The 25053-nt window shown below is 36.0% G+C and overlaps 2 protein-coding genes across 2 annotated transcripts in view; both read right to left on the bottom strand.

Annotated features, from left to right (window-relative positions):
- LOC145685901 (lysosomal acid phosphatase-like) overlaps nucleotides 1-22406 on the bottom strand; it is a 73831-nt gene extending 51425 nt beyond the window's left edge. Inside the window, exon 1 of the mRNA XM_081758653.1 lies at nucleotides 22167-22406. The gene's annotated coding sequence lies outside the window, so the exon portion shown is untranslated. The remainder of the gene's footprint in view (nucleotides 1-22166) is intronic.
- On the bottom strand, nucleotides 8721-9719 carry LOC145685069 (uncharacterized). Its single transcript, XM_081757413.1, has one exon. The coding sequence runs from the start codon at nucleotides 9717-9719 to the stop codon at nucleotides 8721-8723; it is 999 nt and encodes a 332-aa protein (XP_081613539.1).
- Nucleotides 22407-25053: the final 2647 nt, after the last annotated feature.

A 25053-nucleotide genomic window follows, 5' to 3' on the forward strand; every position in this document is an offset into this window, starting at 1 on the left:
CTATCAGTAAACTATGAAACAAATCCTTCCCCTACGATCGGAAACCTAACTATTCAGTGACTAGAATCTTTTGACTACACGATCTATACTAGAAAAAAAAATAGTGATCTTAAATTCAACGAAGTGAAATTTGGTCAATAATTTAGTAGTGTGAATACAGGAATATGGAAATATGTTCCCAATGTCTGTGACTGGATTCGATAATTTTTCTTTAATCTTGATAAACTTTGAAATTTTATATCAAGTGCGTCAAGTGACGAAATGAGAAATTTATATATATATATAATATGAAGCAACTATTTGTCTATAGTTAAAACAAAACGATTAAATACTCTCATGGACACAAATCACAGTGCGTAAAGAGAGTTGAAAAAGGAGTTATTATCGACGTGAGAACAAAGACTCATAAAATTGTCGAAATGTCTCCTCTTGGGACAGAGACTCAATAAAATGCTACTAAAGTGTTTTTTTTAAGAATGATTAACCAATTATATTTTTTTTCCTTTCTTTTTCCGCAATGATATGTATTCATTGCACTGAATCTTAAATATATTGACCTTTGAATTTTTTTTTCCTTTATTTTTGTCTTTCGTCTTTTGTCGAATTCTTTTTTATGTAATCCAACTTTTAATATATCTAGAAAGAGAAATGTGTTATTTGATCTTGTTGAAAGTAGCGGATTTCTGTGCATGCTTATGAAACATTCTTTTCATGTATTAAATTTTTCCTGTTATGTCAAACTAAGTTTTCTTTTATTGAAATGTAATAAATGTCTATAGAAATGTAGTTAGGTTAGTTTAATTCAACTAAATACAACCTGAAGCATACATTGTCCTGTATGAATGTGTGTGTGAGTGAAATGTAGGTTTAGTATTAAGTGCGCAAATTATTTTGACATATATGTGTGACTTATTATAATTAATGGTAGTTAGCAATTAAACTCATTGAATGTTAATACTAACTTAATTTAAGTTGGCTCTATGAAGGAAGTAAAAAGGACCGAAGTAGCCTGAACGAATGATCAGCATGGGAGAACTGTGAAAGTCAAAATCTTCGACAAATATGTGATACTCTGATTTTTTTTTCTGTGGTCGATTCTAACATGCCATCAACTTCGTCGTTCATTTTTCAAATATTGGATATTAGTCTAGAACTTCTGGAAATATTGAATAAACGGTAAAATTAAACTTTCTCATCTATCTCAGAGCTAGATTGGGATAATTCGGTAGTTGGGGTTAAATGGATCTAGGTCGGGGATGTATGGGTTAACATGTGTCTACCTTTGATCACCTTAATACCAAACATTCACCCAATAGCTATTGGAAATGATCCCAATTCGATAATTATTCACTTTCCCTTTACCATATCTCTCAAAATATCCAGTAACAGTTTCCTCTTTATCACCTTCTTACTTTACCTCTTTCCTCCAGGGGTGGATAACTTAACGTAACTGTAACGTAACGAAAATAGCTCTCTGTAACAAAATTATTGGTTATTTAATGTAGGTAGGTACAAGGTATACCACCAATTTTTGTTACGACACCGTAACGTTATTCGAGCATGTAACGTTATTGTACCGTAACTAATTGAAGGAACAAATCTGTTTCTGGTATGCTTTATAACTCCTCTGGGCAAAAAATCCAGCTTTCGTACCACCAGAATGAGATTCTTTCCTATGCGGGTATCTAATGGAACGAAAATGTGCGGAACAGAAGCTATTTCGTTACAAAGACTATTTGCCACATGAGTAACACAGTTGATCAGATAGGTTTGGTAAAGGTATTGTGTTCATCAGTTACAGATCTTATCAGATCTTTGGAGAGTTCCTTGGCCATGGTTTCAATTGTATTGTTCTTCAGAGGGTCACATTGAACTTCGTTCTTCAGGTGGTGAAGCAGAAAGAAATTTCACTTTCATATGTTGTTATTGCAAATCTAAAGCAGTAAGGAGAAAAAGGAACTTGATCGATTTCTGTGAATATCACAGGGGAAAGTCAGTCACAAGGCAGGTGGAACCGTGGAAGGGGCAGCAGGGTCAGGGGGAAGCATAGAGTGAGCCAAAAGTGGCAAAGGGGAGGGAAAAATAGACAATGTCTTTCATTCTTCATCTTGCTTTGTTTTCATAGCGCTCTTCGCTGTCCACAAGAGTAGGATTATTTGATGTGAAACCTGCTCCATGAATGGGGGCGCAAGCCTGTGAAAATCATATTATTATTATTATTACTAAAACAAAACTTTACAATTCTATACAACCCACAAAATAGCTAGAAAATTGTGTGATGCATGGCCACGGGGTATTTCAGCGGAGTTTGCTGATTCTTAATCCCGGCAAATCCCCAATTGGTTCACTATATTGAGTAAAGATATTATTATTATTATTATTATTATTATTATTATTATTATTATTATTATTATTATTTCTAACGAGCGTAGGCTAGTGGTTAGCGTTCTTCCTTCGCAAAAGGGAGATCCTAGATGCAAAATTTGTGGCTTGCTACCCTGACTAGTTACACCAGTTTTTTCGCGGTTCCACAAGGTGAATGTCGGGATGTTATCTTTAAGCATAAATCCTGCCTGATTTTCTTCTTTCCTTTTTCCACTATTGATGTTAAAATATTCTGTTGTAAATTGGCCTTAGAGGCTGTATTTGAAATATTGTTACATAATTAAATGAATGTTTAGAGCACACCAGGCACGCGTCCAATTATATTATTATTATTATTATTATTATTATTATTATTATTATTATTATTATTATTATTATTATTATTATTATTATTATTATTATTTTCTGGATCTAAAGATTTTTGGGGGGTCTTATACGTATATTGTAGTATTTAACCTGTGTTATTCAACATCTGAAAAGACTAAGTAATTGTCAATTAGTGTCTCCTATTTCTCAGAAAAAATGATAGTGCTAGAGATATAAAATACAATTTTTAGGCCATATCATTCATTTCTATATGAAACAAATATACTTGTGTTAAGAAAGTTCACGAACATTCGTCGACCTACGAAGTTTAGTGAGGGCGGGGAATCTGAATTCAGTAGACCTCACGTAGCTCCTGGTTTCAATTCTCAGTAGGAGCTAAAGTGTTACCCAGCATCTTGAGACAATGGGAAAACTTCCTAAGTTAAGACTACGGTAGACTAGCGGAATCTGGTTACGTGCTATGTGTCTTCCTTTCACTTGCAGCAATAATGCTATTGTTTAGAGTTAAAATTCATAAAGTATACTGCGGGGGGAAGGGGGAGTAAATTCAATCCCATGTTGCAAGTTTACACATGTACATGGAAAACAATATTTCAATTTAAACTATGTAAAATATTTTTATGACAAAAGTTGGTATATACTATATTTTCTTTATGACATCTTGTATATCCCTCAATTTTAGGTTAAAATCTGCCAAGAATAAAAGTTTAAGTTCACCTTTCTCCATAATTTTTTTTAAAAAATGTATGTATGGTCAACGATAATTTTCGTTAGAAAGTATTCGATTTTGGGGTAATTTGGCGTACTTTTATTTGAGGCTTCCCGATTTGTATTCCCTCTGCTCTGAGTTAAAAGCAATAAGAAATAAATTAGTGGGTTTACCCTCCTAGCCCCCGTGCATTTCTTTTAGAGTTCAATGGTAAATTTTCTATAATTTATTCGATACAATATAATGTGTTTTTTTTTTTTCACTCTTTCCATAATCCCCAGTGCTTGGAATTAAAATCACTCAAGGTTGAGCGATGAATTCAACTCTCTTCCCCCTGAACTTAAAAAACATTTTTCTCGATAATTTCCGTTACAACTACAGCGAGAAAAAATGAGTGATACGTAAAATTGTATGTTACATTTGTATTATCCTGTAGTTTTTGGACTTAACGTGCAGCAAACGTATAACTGAAAACGCATGTTTTATAATACTTTCTGCATAAGTATTCCAATTCCATCTGTACGTACTTTCCGTATGAAACAATATAGGCTATCAGGATCTCACATGCAAATGGACGTATATAACATATAGTTGACGAAGGTAACATACATATATGTATATTATAAGGAAGACTATTAGATATCCCACATCGTGCAACGACATGATGTAACATCTAAGGGCAGGGCCTATGTAGCATACGGATAACGTTTGTTCCCTACTGATTTCTGTAGTAAGCAAGTGGATTCCGCATATTTGTACAATATACCGCTGTCCGGAGAACGAATTTTTCTCAGTGTATGGGTAGTGGATCTGAAAAGGAAGGGGGGCCGCGGTGGCTCAGTGGTAGAGCGTTCACCCCTGGTGCTTGGGGTCCCGGGTTCGATCCCAGCCCCCGCCAAGTGAACCTTGTAGTGCACAAACACCGCGTGTGGGGGGGTTTCTCGGGATGCTCCCGTTTCCTCCCACTTTCTTCATTCCACCATTTCATTCATTACTCATCATCACCGTCTCCTTTAGCCTAACCGGCATAACCGTGGGACGTAAAACTCAAAGATTTCATTTCATTTTTTTTTCTGAAAAGGAAGGGGGGTTGCATGACGTCATGCCGTCCTCCGAGCCTATCTTTGCCCATTTTATTTTTTTTAGGAAGATTTGTATTACTTCTAGAAGCGCCAGTTGGTGTTTAGTGGAAGTAGAGCACGAATTACATTTATTTTATACTTCATTTTTTTTTTAAAGATAATGTTGGTCTAGCAGCAGTATTTTAAATTATTTTCAGTTCTTTTAGAAATGGCATAGTGGTTCCAGATAAGATCATTGAAAATATTCTCTACAAAGTGCTGGAGGCAGAACGAGAATGAATTGCAAAAGGTCTTGAGAAGGGGGAGGGAAATCCCTGCCTGTGAGCAGCACATCTGTTCGCAAAGATCAAATTGGAGCCGACAACCTTCAATGTTACCAAAAAATGTTCGATACTCTTGATCTAAAATTAAGTGTAAAATTGAAACAATCATCCAACTTCTATTGCTTTTCTGTGTACATTTGGAGCATTTGTAGTTGTTGAGTACCATATTTCATTAGATATTCATGAAGTAAAATTTACGTTATCTTAGGAGGACTGAGAAACCAATGGTAAAAGGTATAAGATCCTCGATATTTATTAGCCGAAGCGCCTTCCGTGAATCACTTTCACGATTTTGTTCAATGACAGGGGGTTGCGGTGGCTCAGTGATGGAGCATTTGCCCCTGGTTCGTGTGATCAGTTCAATCCAAGCTCGCTCCAAGTGGGCTTTTGTGGTGAACAAACCTTGCGTGCGTGAATTGTTCTGTTTATTTCCACTTTCTTGCCGTTGAACGATCCGCAGTGATAATTTCTCATCGACACAGAAAGACATGATCTATCACCTCCACCATAAAACATTATCATATCAGCTCCTTCTGTAGGTGGGTGGTGGTATTGGAAAATATGTTCCTGAAGTGATCACGATCCAACTACTGTCCTGACCGTTTTCGATTGTTGTCTAAAGTCCTGATTGTTTACAATTGCAGATCTATTTTTCACAATCTAATGCAGGAAAACTTCTTGGTTATTCTATACACTCAAAGAATGGCATACGTTTTAACGGCGATATTAGCCGATGTAACTTATGTAGCAATTAATCCAACTTTTTCTACTTGCTGATTGTGTGGAACCTCAAACAATAGTGTCATGATATGTATCAAATTCGTTTACAATTTTAGGAATACTTTTCCGAAGATCTGCTTTCACAGTCATCCTAAGGAACTCATCAGAACATGTTGTTAGTCGGTGGACGCGGGGTTTAGTTTTCAATGTTTTCACTAGCACGAAAGTTTACAAACCAATACCATATAGTGTGTTCATTCACCACTTCTGGAGCAAATGCACTTTGTATTTCGCGGCTAGATGTGAAGAATATTTTAACTTGAACTCTTGAACAAAATACCAATCGCATTTATGCGTTCTCCATTATGTATTTTCACACGATCCTGTTCAACGACAAAGGACCGCGTGGCTCAGTGATACAGCATTCACTTTTGGGCGTGGGCGAAGGTAACATGAAATTATACAAGAATGACAACGCATTTTGGGAGTATTTGGGAACTGCGTCGGACATCTTAGCTCTTGTAGACTGGGCTCCTTTGTTGCTAATCGCCTATTTCAGCGTTCTTTATAACTGGAACACAGTGACACACTAACGGGGTCCAACAGGTCTGGCCCCCTCAAAACATCCTAACTCTATATATATTTGTACACTTTCTCAATAAAACTGTATTTGTTCGACATGGAAATGATTGATATAGCACAAAAATTTGATTTTACACTTCATCTGTACTCTTTCTCTTATAAGAGGCCGCGGTGGTTCAGTTGCAGAGCGTTCACTTCTAGTGCATGGGGTCTGTGGTTCGATTTTCGCTCACGCAAGTGAACTCTGTGGTGGAGAAACACCGTGTACGTGGGTCTTCTCGGGGTTCTCCCGTTTCCTCCCACTTCTTCATTCCACCATTTCATTCATTTCTCACCATCATCATCGTCTCCTTTAGCCTAACCAGTATAATCGTGTGAGATAAAACTGAAAAATTTCATTTCATTTCTTTTTCTTCTTCCTCTTTATTATTATTATTATTATTATTATTATTATTATTATTATTATTATTATTATTATTATTATTATTATTATTATTATTATTATTATTATTTGCTTGTTTGTTCGAAAGCAGTGTTCCCAGAGCTACACTGACATCCTTCCGGTGTAGCACTGAGGCTACAGGAGATGCAGACCAACAGTCTAAGGTAGGATCAAAACCATCATAATGCCTTCAACCTTTTCCACCAAGAATCGTCCCGGGACCACGTCCATCAAAGGAGCGGGCTCTAGGTTTTTAGACCAGCAGGAAGAGCATAGGCGTTACTAAAGAGAAACTACTCCCGACTAGCAACTGCTCATTACTCCAAAGAAGAAGAGCTATTATTATTATTATTATTATTATTATTATTATTATTATTATTATTATTATTAATAATAATAATAATAATAATAATAATAATAATAATAATAATAATAATAATAATAATGTACAGGTGTCATAAAGGTTAGTGGTAGCCCAAGCCATGAAACCAGTATACGGCACTGTTATATATTAGTTTCCCTAATTCATAATCCTTTGTTCTGACGCGTTACTCCGTTTGACTTAGTCAAGCTTAGACAGTACTGAATGAGCAGAGTGGTAAATAATTTGTGTTCTACTGGTAAATCATTTGTAAAACTAGTTTACGTATGACCTCGAGTTTGACTTATTTCATTTTTTTAAAAAAAATACACGTTAGGGCTACTCAACAAAGTAAAAAAAAAAGTTCATAAAACAAAGTAGGTTTCTGTAGTGCAATATTTTTATTTTCACAATTAATATTGAAACCTCAAAAGGTAGTAGATTTCTACCACTTCCGATTTTAGTAGAGAGATTAGAATACAGACGAAATGTATATTTTTTGGACGCTTAACTGATTGCAAAAAACAGCTTCTTGTTATCTATTATAGATTTGTTCTATAACTCTCAACGTGAAAACAGGAAGTTTCTGAATTTCGACCACTTCCGGTTTGAATAGAGGCCCAAGACAGAAGGTGGCAGCTATTTTTAGAACGCTGAATAGAATGCAGAAAACCGCTTCTTACTGTTACAATTCCTGTTCTATGAATATGACTATTGAAACCGAAAGTGGTTCATTCCTACGACTTCCCGTTTCAATTGAAGATCAATAGAGGACATGAAAGGTATTCTTGCAGTTGCGTAGCGAGAAACTCATCAAGGGGGCGTTCACACACAAGCATTTCATATCTATCTATCTATATATATAAGGTAGTTTGGGGCAACTCCGACAGGCTAAGGATATTTCACAAAATAAATGTATAATGAAGCAGCTAATGTCAAATTCAAAATATATATTTTGAAGTTAGTTTAATGAAGAACATAATACCCGGCGGGAGCTCATGTGGTTCGGATTCCACGTTAATCAGTAGGTCCACGTCTCATATAGCCTCTTTGCTGAACGGGACGATAAACTCAAAATCAACTCAATCAACTCAAGAACATAATATAACACACACATCCAAATTCAACATTTATAAGTACATGAAACCTGCGTTTGATGACAGATATACGAAGTGTCGAAGTTTTCCCATTTTTCTGGGGAACATCGACATTTACTTGGGGAACTCCGACAAGAAATATAATACACATTTAAAGTAATTTAAAACACTTTTAATGGACAGTACATTAGCGTCTGTAGTAACGTGTAACAAATTAACGCTAATAATATAAGGAAATGTTAATAATACAACAAAACATTGTCAATTACTCGAAATTACAGCGAAGTGCAACATAGTAATATTACAACAACACACAAAAATAATATTGGACAAAGATGTCTCTATTGATCAATGATCGTAAACATCTGAAAATCCTAATCAGTATCAGAACAAACAGAACACACAAAGAAAGGATCATTACCACCATCACACACAGTTCGTGATACCAAGTTTTACATTGGGTGCACTGTACCCAATCTCCACCATCAGGACTGTCATTATATTCAACTTTGCAAATGGGACAATAGCATGATTTGTGCATCGAGTGACCGTGAGTTGTTGCGGGTCTCTTTGCTGCAGGAGGAAGAATTCTCTTACCACGTGTCTTGTGTTCAAAAAGGCGTTTCTTAGTCTTGAGAGCACCCATGTACATAGGAGATGTTAGAACTACTCCTCCCTGCTGATACTTACGGCTATTCCTTTGTCTTGTTGATGCAGAAGATCCAGATGGTTTCTGCGGTGTTTGTGTCGTCATGGAAAGTAACATGCGTGTCTGACGTTGGTCCTGGAGGTGTGGATGTGGCTTCTGTCCGAGTACTTTCAACTGCCTGCGAATTGATGAAACGGCTGCAAGTTGGCTGATCTTGTGTATGTGAATTTGAGGTTGAGTGATCATCTTCCTTTTCTTCAGAGCACATACTAGCACTGGATGAATGAATTAAGGATGGTAGGAATGCGTGATCTGGAATTTTGGATGGATCAAAAGGAAGTATTCCTGTTGACCGAAATCCACTGATACCTGTAGATGCAGATGCTGCTTTCATCCATGCTTGATTAAAGATATGACCAAATTGGGCCTTCGACAATGTCTTCCCAGGATTCGCTCGTAGAAACAACCTGCAAGCTTCATTATAATATTGTTTTAGCGGTTTGAAAAATGAAACGTCAAGAGGTTGCAACACATGTGTAGAATGGGGAGGTAAGCACAACATGTTAATACCTAATTCCAAAGCGTGTTCCAAAACCTTTAGATCCTTGGAATGTGATGAATGTCCATCAAGAATGAGTAAAATTGGACCTTCGGGTTTGTATGTTGCAAGATGATCAAGAAATTTTAAAAATACGTCCGCTGTCATGTAGCCTTTTTCTGACAACGAAATTGTTGTTCCGGGAGGCATTCCTACTGAGAAACTATCGTTTTTTCTTTGTCCTTTCATTATAACAAAAGGTGGGATGAACTGTCCGCAAGCTGTAACACACACCATTATCGTGACTGTTTCACCCTTTTCTACGTTTGTTTGTGCATACACTTCTTTTTTTCCTTTTACGGAGATCACTTTACCCGGCTTATAAATTAATTGTAAACCTGATTCATCACAGTTCAAAATACTTCCTGGCTTGTCCCACAGCTGCAGTTCGTCGTAGCACTTACCTAACTGCACAAAAAATTTATCAACGTTTTCTTTGGTCATTCCTCTAGCACGTGCAAGTGAGAGTCCTTATGCTTTTCGAACACTAAGATTGGGGTGACGCGACATATACCCATATACCCACTCGTAGCCGGCCATTTTGGTTGATTTATTAAAACGATGTGGAATTTCATTTAACTCTGCAAACCTATAGGCAATACGGCGCAAATCATTTATAGTCAAACCAAATCCACAAGCATCTAATCTGCGGATTCTTTCCTCCAATTGTTTTTCTTGCTCTGTTGTAAATGTGGGATGACCCCCTAATACTGCACGCAGACAACCAGTCTTAATTTTATCACGCAACGTATTCCGTGGTACACCAAAGGCACGGGCGGCAGTAGCCAAGGCCATTCCAGCTTTTACAGCGTCTACAGCTGCGCTCATACTTTCTACAGCCCAGCTGCATTTTTCGCTTTTCCGGACGTAGTTCCGCACCATATTCAATCTGAAAAGTACAGGATAAATTCTCATAAGTTTATTTACTAGATGTGTTGTGTAGTATGTTGTATTGATAAAATAAAACTGACAGTCAGTTCATGTCGAAGTTTCCCAAATTTTCAATGTCGGAGTTACCCAACACTGTACCATCTCATTTGTCACCTTTTATCTACATATGGCAACACTGTGCAAGATCCCAAAACATACGTGCATGCAGGCAAATGTCATCCGAACACGTTGCACCACATATTATTGTAAAGTTTTGTGTACCCTTGTGTTGAGGTCTTAATCATGAAAACTAAAATCTTACATCACTACTGTTTTTTAATGTATTCACACACACATCTATGTCAATTTTACTTTCTTCTGTCTCTTTCCTGCACGCAATCAGGACAAAAGCACTGCGTCAACTTCTGTACACTACTACAATCTCAACACGACTGGCGCGTGTTTCTTTTGTTTACCATTCTGAGTTATAGTGTTGCTAACTACCAAATGTCGAAGTTCCCCAACTGTCGGAGTTTCCTCAAACCACCTTATATATATATATATATATATATATATATATATATATATATATATATATATATATATATATATATATATACAGGCATGGGCGCCGATCCTGGGGGACCAAGGTGACCCGGGACCCCCCAAAGCACTGGGCCCCCTTATTGTAATTAAGAAGATATAATATTTGGAATAATTTGAATGCAATTTGTTTTAAAATCCTCATATATTCCTTCTGCATCTATATGAGGCCCCTCCCCCTCATTTTACAGAGAAATCGGCGCCCTTGTATACAGGCGCGGATCCGAGGGAAGGCTATAGGAGCTAGTCCCCCGCCGGATTTAGGGACTGCAAAGGTGCACTTCCCCCGTTTGTTGTAAATATACACTATCTAAAATGAGAAGCGAGCAGTGAAAATAGCAACACATTCCGAAACTTTTTGCCATCATGTTTCTGTTTGGGGCTTAAAAGAAAGCAGAACTTTGCAAAAGCATGATTTTCTGAAGGTTGAAGGAAAAGAATTCACCAAGCAAAATAATATAACTTTTGTCAAGTAAGTAAGAAAACATAAGGCAAGAGGAGAGAAGGATATTTTTGTCCTGCATTCCACTTGCGTCCCTGTTTAAAATATTTCGGCCAGTAGTTACTGAAAAAGAAGATACAACGTACAAGACAAGTAGAGTCGAGACTGTCGGCGACCGAGCCCAGACATAATATATAATGATCTTTATTCTTTAAGCGATACTTGGAAACCAAATTTGATTTAAATCTGACCAATAGTTACCGAGAAATAAAGTACCACATACAAACAGAGCCGAACCGAGCCTGTCCTTTGCCGAGTCGGCCACCAAGTATAGAGATGTTTATTCTTTGGATAATGGGCTATCTGCACACCAAATTTCGATTATATTTGGCCAGTAGTTAAGGAGAAATAAAATATAACATACAAGGCAAGCCAAGCCGAGCCTATCGCCGACCAAGCTCGGTCATCACATGTAGTGATCTTTATTCCTTAGATGATTGGGTACTTGTGCATCTAATTTGGTTTAAATTTAGCTGGTAGTTACCGAGGAATAAAGTACTACATACACACATACTTAATTACATCTGGAGTAAAACTACAAGCCCCCTTATGCTTACTAAGGAAACTAAAAAGAAAAGTTCTAACATTACAAATGGAACATACTTCATGTAAGCAGAATCCACTTTCAACATTACAACACTAATGGGGAGAGCTTGAGGCGGGTGAGCCCCCCTGACTACGCCACTGCACTTTTGAGACACTTGGGAGCTATTCGATTGGAGAATACTGCTTTCATCTATCTTTCACCGCTCTTGCTCTTTGTAGACCAATATTTATTGAAACGAGAAATTATAGTTGAATGAACCACTTCCGGTTTTAGTAGAGAGTTAATAATAGAGATTAAATATGTTCTTACGAAACAGAAACCCGAATCTTAATACGTATTACGTTTTTCGATCTATGATGATCAATGATCAAACCGGAAATGGTTTATTTAAACCACTTTCGGTTTGAGAAGATTATTTTAATAACAAACTCACTTCCTAATTCTTGACTCTTTGTATTTTTACCAAATTTGGTGATGATCCATGAAATACTTTATTTATTTATTTACTTTTTGTCACACACGGATACACGCGAATGTGGTAAATATATAATGGAGTTTTGATAAACCAAACTCTAGTTATTCAAAAAAAAAAAAAAAAAAAAAAAAAAAACAATGAAAACTTGATTTTTGCCATCCCTGCACACAATTAATCCGTTCTAACCACAGAAACATAGTACTGTGTGCGTTTTTGTGATAAATATTATAAAATGAAAGGAAATCTATCCTTCCAGAAAACAAAAGAAATAGGCAAATATATAAGAAACATTTAGACTTTTTTTGGTTGTACATTTGTGAGTGGAAGAGATTAAAGCTACTGCTTCGAAGAAGAATCCATCCGTTTCAACCAACAAAAGATGTAGAAAAGTAATTGGAAAGACATTCCGTACTGAGGTTTCAAAGATCATTATATTTGTTCTACGAAGTATTTTGTTGACACGTGAATCATACCAACTTACGCCGAAGAAGCACATTCAGATAGTTGCGTCGTAAAGTTGTGGGAAATCAGTAGGAAGTGGGAGTGGGAAGGGAGACTGCTCAAGGCATAAATGATTATGAAACTGGAGGGGTAGACACGGGTTTCACTTTTCAAATTATCATAGTACATCCCTCCTCAGCATTTGTTCTTCAAAGAATGTCATCCATAGTAATTCATGAGGTTTGCAAGTGGTCTTTTGACTCTTTACCTGCAGTAACTCAATACGGAAGAATGCATTACAATTAATCTAAGTAATTAGGTGCAAAATTGTGACAGCCATCTGAATTGTATTACTCTTTGGCAACAAAATTACCAGTTCCTAAATGCAGTATTTTCTAAGATATTTATGAATTAAATTTTACATGTTATCTTATGAAGATTCTGAAGCCTCTGTGGCGTAGTCAGGGAGGATCACCCGGCTCAAGCCCCCCCCCCCATTAGTATTGCGATGTTGAAAGTGGATTCCGCTTACATATAGTATGTTCTAATTGTGATCCTGGTGTTAGAACTTTTCTTTTTAGTTCCCGGCGTAAGCTGACCGGATGTTGTACTTTTACTCCAGATGTACTGTAATTATGTGTGTGTGTATGTAGTACTTTATTCCTCGGTAACTATCAGCTAAATTTAAACCAAACTTGATGCGAAAATACCCAATCATCTAAGAAATAAAGATCACTACATGTGATGGCCGAGCTCGGCCGGCGATAGGCTCGGCTCGGCTTGCCTTATATGTTCTATTTTATTTCTCCGTAACTACTGGCTGAATATAATCGAAATATGGTGCGCAGATAGCCCATTGTCCAAAGAATAAAGATCGCTATATTTTACAAAGCGACAGGGCAAAGGACAGGTTCGCCTTTACAACAACAAAAGAACTACGAATATATTTTGTTTGACGGAAGGTGAAGGGGCTGAAATATAATTTTGGGTGTGAGAATGTGTTCATTTGGCCCTGTACATTGTCAGTTATTCGCTTCAAACGCCATATTTCTTACCTTTTCATGCCGGCATATGTAATGACTTCTATATATTGATTTGCTATATATTACAGGCACGCCACGAAACCTCAAGTCTGAATCCAGCAACAAGATCATATAGTTTTTTTTTTTTTTTTTTTTTTTTTTGCAAGATATAATTTATGCAAATGTCTATCGCCAAACTGAAATATTCAGTCATCATTGGCGATCTGGCGATCGAAAATTCCAACCTGGCGACCAATTTTGTACATGGTTTTGTTTTATATTACTTAAGCACCAGACAAGAGTTGGAAAAATAGTTTTATTTTTTTTTAAAAAGAACAAAACATGTGTTTAAACATAAAAAAAGATGTTCAAAACGTTTTAAACATGATTTAAAACACAGACGAAAAAAACACATGTTTTAAACATTTTTAACAGTTTAAAACACGATTTTTAACATGTTTCAAAATCATGTAATAACTTATTTCTTAGGACTTTTTGCTATTTACTAGCAACCGACCTTTTCATTTATTTTATCCTGATTTATAACACTGTGCTGGGTACAGAATATTTCAGTATAGATTAGTAATTCTCAACTTATTTCATATTCCAACCCCTTTTTATTACACCCTCTTGCCAGTGATTCTCATAAGTACTTTCTTGGTTGTAATTAGCTTTTTAGGTAGATTTTAAAATCTACCTACTGTGGAGATTTCACACAATCTATCAATATGCATGGTGAAACAAAAGTCCTCACCACCTTTGTGCGTTGAGAACGGATTGAGGGAGAAAGGTGAAACTTTTAAGTGGTCTGACACATCAGATAGTGCTATCAAGCATCATGGCTGCCATCTTTGATTGGAATTCAAAATTTCAAATACAAATGGAGTCATGTTACGTGTTTTAAGGCTACAACTTTACCAGAAATACGCTTGTGCGGTTACTTTAGGCTTAAAACAAGTCTTTCGGAGTTACTGCTTCTGAAAATTTCCTAATTATGCTCTTAGGGGCTAAGATCGCGTTTCATGGAGGCGGGTGTGAATTTTAATTGCAAAAATTTGATTGCTATTTCAGAACACTCATGCTAATAAAATTATCTTAAAATAATAAATTTTCGAAAAGTAATGATAGTTTGAAGCACACTTCATGTTGTGCTAACTTTAGAATATTTTCTGCAAGCCTATGTAATTGGTTGTTTTTTTTAAGTCAATAATTCATTGAAGAAAAGTAATATTTGAGGCGTTCAGAGCACTATGGATCCAAGTCCATTTTCAATAAGGTTCAGGTTTGCTCAGCAAATGAATTTTATTTCCAAACGTAATATTTTCGCAGTCAAGAGTCCGCAATAAGTATAACTGAAACCACGTTAAAGGCCGTGGGATAGTTTCATATGACAGCCGCTAGATAGGGGCGTCAATGGAGCAGGAGGGCATCCGCCCCCACCCCACTTTGAATTTCAGACTTTGGGGGCAGTAAGGCAGTTTTAAAAGCCTTTCGATAAGCAAGATCCAACAAAATAAGTTTGAGGTCCTTACACCGAATAAATAAGGAGGAAGTACAGATGATCGAAACTGGAAAGTTGTTCCAAATGATGTCGTTTTTTCTTCCCGTAAAACTAATGTTAAGCGATTCCAAGTTGTACGGAGACTGACAAGGTACATTCGCGAAGTGTCCCCTCGGGATTCGTGTAACATTGATTCAAATGCAAAGTTCTCCGTGGCCCAATGTGTATTGTACTAATTTAAGCGGCCCATACCGGTAATTTCCATATTTATGGGCCTTCATATATCCAGAATTCAATCATACACTACTATAACACTCGGACACAAAGTTGATTTTAGTTTCTTTAGATCTCACTGGACATGAATATGGGCATATGCAGAACAAATTGAATCAAGTACTCCTTCTCTGACATATGTTACCCACCTTGGCCGCCATCTTGGATTTAACTTTCGGTTTTTCAAATGGCAATAGGTTCAAATGATACATCAAATTAATGTAAACTTTTCTCGGAATTTCATTGGTGTACTGAGTTTTATCGTAGCTTGTAAATGTCAAGCACTTCATATTGAACCAAATAGAAAGTTGTGCAGGGCCCCGTGTGTATATGCAATCTTTTATGTGTTATCGTTGATGAAATATTCTCTGAACTTATATACATGCAGACACACAGATGTCAATACGGAAATGGTAGGTCTTTACCCAAATTTGGCCGTATCTGGATCTACATTAGGCATTTTGACAGTAATACAATACTTCCTTATTATAGTATAACATGGAAGTAATAACAATCACTCATGGAAATGTAATAAGATTGTTTTAAGGAGTTTACCAGTTAGAAATTGTTTTGATTTGTCAACATCAAAAACGTAAGCGTAACTAATATTAACCTGCAATGTCTATTCGCAAAGTGGTTGGAGGGAATGAACATGTAATACCTTCCAAATGGTACAAGCTACGGTAAAATATATTACACCAGTGAATGTAAACGTAAATGTCCGGTGTAACACTTGCACCTATTTCCATTTGAAAAACCAAAAGTAAAATCTAATATGGCGGATCTAAGATGCCGGCTGGGATGGGTAACATGTGTCAGAAGCAGTACTTGATCCAATTTGTTTTTCATATGCCCATATTCATGTCCAGTGAGTAACATCTAAAGAAACTAAAATAAATTTTGTGTCCGAGCGTTATGGTAGTGTATGATAGAATTCCGGATATATGAAGGCCCATAAATATGCCAATTACCGGCATGGGCAGCTAAATTTAGTACAATACACATTAGACAGCAGAGAACTTTGTATTTAAATCAATTTTACACGAATCTCGACTCGAGGGGACACTTCACGAATGTACCTGGTGAGAACCAACATGTTGGCTACTATATCAACAAATGCCTGCGATATATTAATTTCAGAACCGCAATTTAGAACCGCAAGAACCCTATGTTTGTTTTCTGAATACAACATGGAAAATTTGTTTCCATGATAATTCTTTTATTTACTTTTTAATATCAGTTCTACAAGTAGTACAACCTTCGACTATGACACTTTCTTGCAAGTTAACTTATAAGCATTTAAACAATAAATTGAACATTAAAAATCAAAGGGAGAAAATGAGACAAAATAAACTGTAGATTACCACATTGCCACGAGAAGTCAAAACATTCACATGAGAAGAAAATAGTCTTCTGAATGGGTAGCACTTTTTGACAATTTTCTTTCTCTGGCAGATTTTTTTTTTTTTTTTTTTACAAAAATAAGATAAAATAGAAATATGTTTAAAGGTGCAAAGGTGCACGTGCACCCCCTCCCTTGTAAATATATACTACCTAAAGTGAGAAGCTAGAAGTGAAAATAGCAACACTTTCCGAAATTTTCCTCTGTCATGTTTCGATTTGGGCTTAAATCAAAGGGAAGTTTTGCAAAATCGATAGTTTAAGTCAATTTTCTAAACGTTCAACAAAAGGATTCACCGAGAACAGATACTTAGGATTTCCAGGGCATTTCCTCATTCACACCACAGGTGCTAAAGGCATCTAAAAAATTCAATTCAATTCAAATGTAGGCCTACTGGTAGTTATTGATGCACCCCCTCAGAAGATCCTTTCTACCAAATCTTGTGTGTTGGTCCTCCTTGATGAGTTTCTCGCTACGCCACTGATGTCTGATATGTATTTGATTTATAAACTAAATTGCTTGCAAGCAAATGAAATGGCCTTCCTGCTTCCCTGGGGGCCAGTATATGTGTAACTTTGGTGTATGTAGCTCCGGGTTCGATCCTTGTTGGGAAGTGAGCTCGAGCTTCAACCACATTGGTCAGTGCAAGAATGTTGTAAAATAAACATATATGGTGACTACCGGCAGTGAGCTCCTTCATGCCTACGCGCCTTTCGCCTGGAAGAAACGGGTTCGATTCCCGGCGTGAGCACATGTGGTTTCGATTCCATGTTAATCAGTAGGTCCCGTCTCATAAAGCCTCGCTGCCGAAAAGGACGTTAAACTCCAAATCAACTCAACTATCGGCAGTGTCATCACAAGAAGTAAAAATCTTATCAATAAGCTTACATTAAAAACTTCACTCTTTGATCATTTCTCTTTTTCTTCTTTTTAAATACAGAGCAATCAAAGTAATGCTATTCTCAAAGGACATGTGCCTGGGGGGCCTAAGGTGTTTACTGAATCTTAAGTATGAGGAAAAAGAAATCAGACTGAAAAACGTGGAATTTATTTACTAGTATAATGGAGATTATTTTAAAGCCAACCTTAGACTCCCTGTCGCCAAGGATGTTTAAACGTTACTCAAGCGTAACTCCAAGACCATCAGAATTGAAGAAGATGAAATACAGGTACAAAAGGTAACCGATAAAGAAAAGAGAAACATAGAAATGGTACTCATCATAACAAAAATATGTCTACTTACACAAAAATGTTCTGCAGAATTTCAATACGTTTCATATCGCTAAAATCAAGGAACAAAACCCATTGGGTTCGAGAGAGAACTGGTATTCAGTGGAACCAGTTTTATCTTAACAATCTCAAGCAGGTACGACCTACGTGGGTATTTCGAGTAACGCTAATCCCTTGGTGACCGTAACTACAATACCAAAATGCAGAATGTTCCATTGAGTAACGTTACTCAGCGTAACATAATTCAGAGCGTACCATTTTAAAAGTTACACTGACTAATAACGTTATTAACTAGGTGCAGAAATGGGTTACAAAATAGTAACCGTAACAGATAACAAAATGTAAATATTGCACATTTCGTTAAGTTATCCACCCTTGCTTTCCTCTTCTATCTTCCTTTTCCTTTCTTCATCTTCTTCTATTTTTTTAATAAAACTGAAAAGGGGGTCGTGACTGGGAATTCTATATGTAATAAACACGGTCATGTATTTATTTGATTTTATTTTCTTTAGAAGTCCGATAAAAAGTTTTCTCGTTTCGATCGAACCTAGTATGTTCGAAATTAAGAAATGGGTAATATATTCCAATGTAATTAGACATAAGCTGATAGCTTCATGAATATCCCCACCAGGGGGAAGGGTTCCCACTCACGACTTATTCCGTGCATCACATTTGTTGCAGATTCTTTCTTCCCTCAATCAGTTTTAGATTGACGAGCCGTGACGGAATTCGTTGTTATGGAAACGGTGGTTACTATGGCAACGGGCCCCTTCCTTTTTCAGTTTTAGCCTGGTGAGGTGTTCTTCTTGATAGTTTTAAACACCACTTCTAATTCTTCTAATTTAAAAAGCTCATCCTTATTAAGTTCTTGCTTATTTTGTAAGTTAGCTATTATGAAGTTATTTGAATTAACAAAATCAGGTGTTAACATCGCATGAAATTGGTGTATCCAATCGCTTTTTATTGAATTCCAAGTACATGTTGCAGATTTTAAGGAGTTTTTAATAAGTTGAGAATGTAAAAATTTCCAAATTTTCATTCTAGGAGTTTGGAATGATAAATTGTCACAAAATTCGTTTCAGTGCTTTCGTTTAATTTTATTTAAGATAATTTTTGTTACTGCCTTACTATTGATGTAGAGTCTAAAGTCTTGAGGAGTTTTCGTACGAATAAATTGCAAAAAAGCCGCTTTTCTTTTATTAATTGCTTGTTGTGCTTCCCGGTTCTACCAAATAGGTTTAGCTTGTGGTATAGACTGAAAGGAATTTTTCAGGTTATGACTCTGTACCAATTCTTTGTGTTTTGATCTCGCTACAGCTTGCGTTAATATTTGGTTTAATTTAGATAGCGAGCAATTGGAATTGTTATATTTATTTAAGCTTTCTGAAATAAAATGTTGATACTTATTCCAATTAATTTCTTTATTACTTTTATTTATTTTGGATGAGAAGTCATTGCTACTTGAATTCTGATGAGGAGATACTTTATCTAAAAAAGGATGAGTGATCGTCAGGATAGGACGATGGTCACTTCCTAATGGATCAAAGTAGACAGACCAATGTGTTAAAATGTAATATTGAATTTTACAAATAGTTATGTCAGGAACGCTATTACCTTCCATAGTAATTCGAGTTGCAGTACCATCATTTAGACAAAGATAGGGATATTCAGTTAGGGTTTGGTTAAGTATTTTACCAGCAGTATTCCCTTTGGATGTTCCCCATACTGAGGATTGAGTGTTACAATCTCCCATTAAATAATCAATCTTATTATTTATTAACAGTTCTTTCCAGAATTGGAGTTGCGGTGTAATATCAGGCGGTATGTAAATGTCAACAAATTTAGTATTATTTATTTCCAAACCAGTTATTTGTATATCACTATATGTATTACTTAATGCTATATTGAGAGTACGAAAAGGAATATTTTTCTTGATACATGTAGTTAAACCACCATATCCATCATCCCTTAAATGTTCAATAATATAATTATGTAATTTAAAAGAAAACTTAGGTTTTGCCCAAGTTTCCTGTAAAAGTAAGATGTCCGGAGAAAAATATTTTATTAAATGTAGAATTGCATATTTTTTTTTTTATTGTAAATACTCTGACAGTTCCACTGCAAAAGTTTAAGACTTTGTTTATGCTCTATAATTAAATGAAAAAACCAAGGTTTTTTCCGGCACGTGAATTAGTTTGAATGTATTGAATTGAATAGCAGATAAAATTGCTGCGATAATTGTTCCATATGCTCAGTTGTTACTGTACAATTTAAGGACATTAGTATGCTACCTAGTAACTGTTTAATTGCAAATATTGTTTTTGAGTTTACCGAATCTATATCAGTTTTCTTTTCCGAATTTTCCGTAGATTTTTGAAAATTATGTTTGCTTGATTTTTGAATTGGAACATCTATTGTATGCAAACATTGCTCAAAGGACGAAGAATTGCATTGGTTTTGAGCCACATACAAAGGGAATTTTTCTTGACAACGTTGGTCATTGTCGTTAGTAATACATTTCAATTCATACAATTGTTGTGGATTTTGATCCATCATTGTATGTCTGTTTCTATAAGCAGTTACCACTGAGCAATTGTCCGCTCGTACTAGCTGAAGTAAAATCGTAACCCTTGCGTTCAAAGTATTCCCCATTATTACCAGAAAATTTACCACTATTTTCTTCCGTACTTTTCCTTCTTTTCCAAGGGAGTGTTTCTTGTTCAGTCAGCTTAGGTTTTTTCCTGTAGTTTGAAATGTTTACAGCATTTGTATTTTTGTTTTGTATTGTTTGTGCTGAGCCTCTGTTCTGAGAGTGACTGATCACATTTTCCGATGATTTAATAGTATTATTACTTGCATTCCATTTCCTTGATTCTGAATTTAATTTACCAACTTGCATATTTGCTTCATTGAATGAAATATGTTGTGTAGCCATTATTGACATGATTTGTTTTTGTCGAGCCCTTTCTGGACACTCAACATTATCCGCTTCGTGCGGTAGTCCACAGTGAAAACATTTTATTACATTAGAGCATTGTGATGATGTGTGAGATTGAGCACAAGTTTTGCAAATGGAATTTTTTGCTTTACAAGTACGGGAAGTGTGACGGTATCGTAGACATAATTGACATTATCTTATAGCCGGTATATACGTTTCCACTTGCAATCTTAAGAAGAAGACTTTACTGTGGAGTGGTAGTTTTGCGAATTGAAAGTTATTATTATTGTAGAAGTTGGGATTTTTTCGCCTTCATGTGTCCTGTATATGCATTTAATTGAGATTATTGGAACATCAGAGACTATTTCTTGTAAAAGTTCCTCTACCGGTACTTCCGGATCAACCCTTTTTACTACCCCCGTAGAATAAATTGCAAAATTTGGTACATATGCCATCCAATTTTGTGATTTTAATATTGGATGAGTTAAAAAAGCGTTTGCTGCTTTGGCAAAATTAAAAGATACTTTTAATAGGTTTTTTCCGATTTTTTTGAAATTAGTAATACCTTCTACTGAAGCTAAATAGAGTTTACGGCTACTTGCCATTACGTTTCGTTCCCAGATCCTCTTGATTCGATTTTATGAAAACATAATAAGGTGCTACATGTTCTTCCGTGTAACGATTTTCTAGCGACGTATTTGTATTTACATAATCACCATAAGACTTTGAATGATCCATTTCATTATATTCTTTCTTGTCTGAACTTATTTTTATTGGCTTTGAAATGGATTGGTTATTTGCATTATCAGTAATTTCCATTTCTGATGAATTGTCGGATATTTCTTTGTCTTTGGAACTTATTGGTTCTAAGTTCCTAATATCATAAAATTGGTTATCTGCCATCTTAATATTGACTTACAGATATAATGACTTACAAGAATTAAAGTTTATACACTTAAGAAAATACACAATCAATAATATCACTTAAACTCTTAAAACTGAACACTAAAAGGAAATTAAACTATTGCCAACATAAATACCAAATTAACATGCACATAGGAATGTATAAGTATTGTTGAGATCTCACCCGATTGCAAAATTCAGGATTCCTGTTAGCCTTATTCAGTCACTATTAGGAATCCTCACAGTTTTGGGTTTCACAACTTCACTTTTACACCTTCCCCACTTCCACTGCAGTTTTTGGGTATATAGGTGAACTTCGGATCACTTAATATAGTATATTGAAATAATTAGCAACACTAAAGAATAAATATGACAACATATATCCACTATATTACATGTTTGTTTGACTTCACGTTCGCCATGTTTTTTCTTGCACCTAATTTAATGTTTCCAAAGATTATTAATTGCTGACTACAATGACAACAGTATTTCGTAATTTATTTCTTCTTCTTTACTTAACGAATACCTCTTCTTCTCCAAACCCACCAACGATTATAAATAAGTGCCTCAAACACGACCCGCTCGGGAGAGTAATACTCCCGCAAGTTCGTTTTTCCGCGCGCTACTCTAGCCAGCTGTTTTACACGCTATCCTAGCCAGTTGTTTTAAGTTGGTCACAAAATTTATATCATGAAGTGCAAGGGGAACAAAACGAGCCCTATATCATGGAGTACAAGGGCATAAGTACTACAACTACTTATCTGCACAAAAGTAAATAAATCACTTTTTGAGTATTATTTTCATATTATTTTAATTTAATAAGTGTAATAAAAATGTAAAAAAAACACTTTCCTCGGGCCGGGTTTGAACTCACGCCAAAAGAGAATTTTATTACTAGCATATAGCGCTAGCCCACTCGGCCACTAAGGCCGACAGCATGAAGCATTTGATTTCTGCTATTTTAATACAACGTGGCAAGACGTGGACAACGCCATCCAATCAGAACTGTGTTTCTCGTTTCTACTTCCGGGAGCATTACTCTCCCGAGCTAGTCCTCCTCGAACGCATATTTGCCGATCCCAAACCTTTGAGCATAGGAAGATAGGATTCTGTAATCCTATTGGCCAACACGAATATGAGATCAAGAATCACATTTTTGGCTGATTCATTGAATCGAGAAAGATGTCTCATGCCCACAGCCTTCTCTATGGTACATATATAGAAGGCTGTGCTCATACCACAACAACAACAAACAGTACGTGCTGTCTGCAGATACAGACTAGTCGTAACATATAGACAGGGTGCGAATTACCGTGGGGGGATGAAGGAGATTTTCCTCCTCAATCACATTTTGTTCCCTCCCAAAGAAATCAACTGAAGTATCCCCACCGGGGATGCTCGTTCCCCCCCCCCCAAACTATGCTTAGTATAACGCTAAATTTCAATGATTTTTGTCATTTCAACGTATGCCATGTACGGGACTAGACCCGACCCGACTAAATGTATTTTTTTTACAATGAAAACTCACAATCGTTCAATGATTAGATTCATGTTGAGAAAAGAGTTCTTCGTCAGATAAAGAAGTACATCATTTATAAAGGGCTATGATTAACTAGCAGTTTGCGTAATATTCAATAAATAGAACAAGTGGACTTAATAGAACATAAGTGGACTATTATTGCTTTTTACAGTGTACGGAAATTTACTTTTGAAATTGTACCCAAAATCTGAATTATATATCCTCTCGTGGCTATATATTAACGTACACGCTAGGGGTGCGTCCGTGGTGAGCACACGTTAGCGAAGGTGAGTAAGCGCATAATTGAAGATTTGTTTCAGCATTTGCTAATACGATTGGCTCTCCGTGTCATTTCCGTATCTGTATAAGCACTTCAACTTGAGCGGGCTTTTTAAAGTTAATCCTTCATTTCTCCATCATTCTTTCCGCTGTACAGTTTGCTGTCTACACCAATAATGCTGTCTCAAAAACTTCAATGTAATGTTTATACTTCATTTGATAACGTAGTACATAGTTAATCAACTCAGCCGTAATCTAATAGTAAAGTAATTGTAAGTGTTGACTTCCTGAGCTCTGTCACGGAATCGATACTTTACAAAAAAAAGCGTGAAGAGCAAAGCATTAGCGGGAGTAGAAGCACAAGCTCGAAATTTGAATGAATGAAATGAAATGAAGTTTTACGTCCCACGGTTATGCCGGTTAGGCTAAAGGAGACGGTCGAAATTTGAATTGAGAATTTTTAAATATTTGGTCTTCAATTTAACCTTGATGCCAGAAATCGGGACAAGCAACAATCCATTTCCCGTATGATAAGCTCATACGTTTTTTTTTTTTGTTTTTTTTTTTGGGGGGGGTTAACTGATAATTTTAAAGGTTTTCATAATGGGTTTTCTTTTGCAAGGCTGTGTGTAATAACGCAAAGTGGAAAATTTCAATATCAGAGGAAACATTAACACTGTATCCTTGTGATCATGGCTATCGCTCGGGCCGAAATATTAAATAAATAAACCTACGCTATTAGAGAGCCACGGGCACAAGACTGAGTACTTTCAGAAAGGTTAGGTGTGGTGTGTGCTTGTCAGACAATATATAGCTACATAGCTATTGTCGGTGGATTTATTGAATTAATAAATCTCTTATTTATTACATATGTCATATCACATTTATGTGTTTGATTGTGTGTGAGGGAGTAAGGCATTATTGTCTCATTTTGAATTATTGCACTTTCATACTCTACGTGCTGTTGGCCTAATTCTCCCCCCCCCCAATATAAATTGTCTAATTCGCACACTGCAAATAGATGGGTCGTAATAAGTTAAATAGAGCTCCTAATGTAAATAAGATGAAAATAGAGTAGGAAACACGTAATAAAAAATAAATAGATATAGATAGACAAAATTAAAATAAAATAAGATAAACGAAATAAAAATGCACATACATAATATGAATACTTAGTAACAAATTCCATATTCGCCTGGAAATAAGGTTTCACATTTAATAATAATTGGAGTCTGTGGAAGTGATCATGGGGCCACCCACGAAACTCAAAATT

Source organism: Thermobia domestica, chromosome 5, assembly GCF_964235325.1.
Source record: "Thermobia domestica chromosome 5, izTheDome1.hap1.1, whole genome shotgun sequence".
Taxonomy (NCBI): domain Eukaryota; kingdom Metazoa; phylum Arthropoda; class Insecta; order Zygentoma; family Lepismatidae; genus Thermobia; species Thermobia domestica.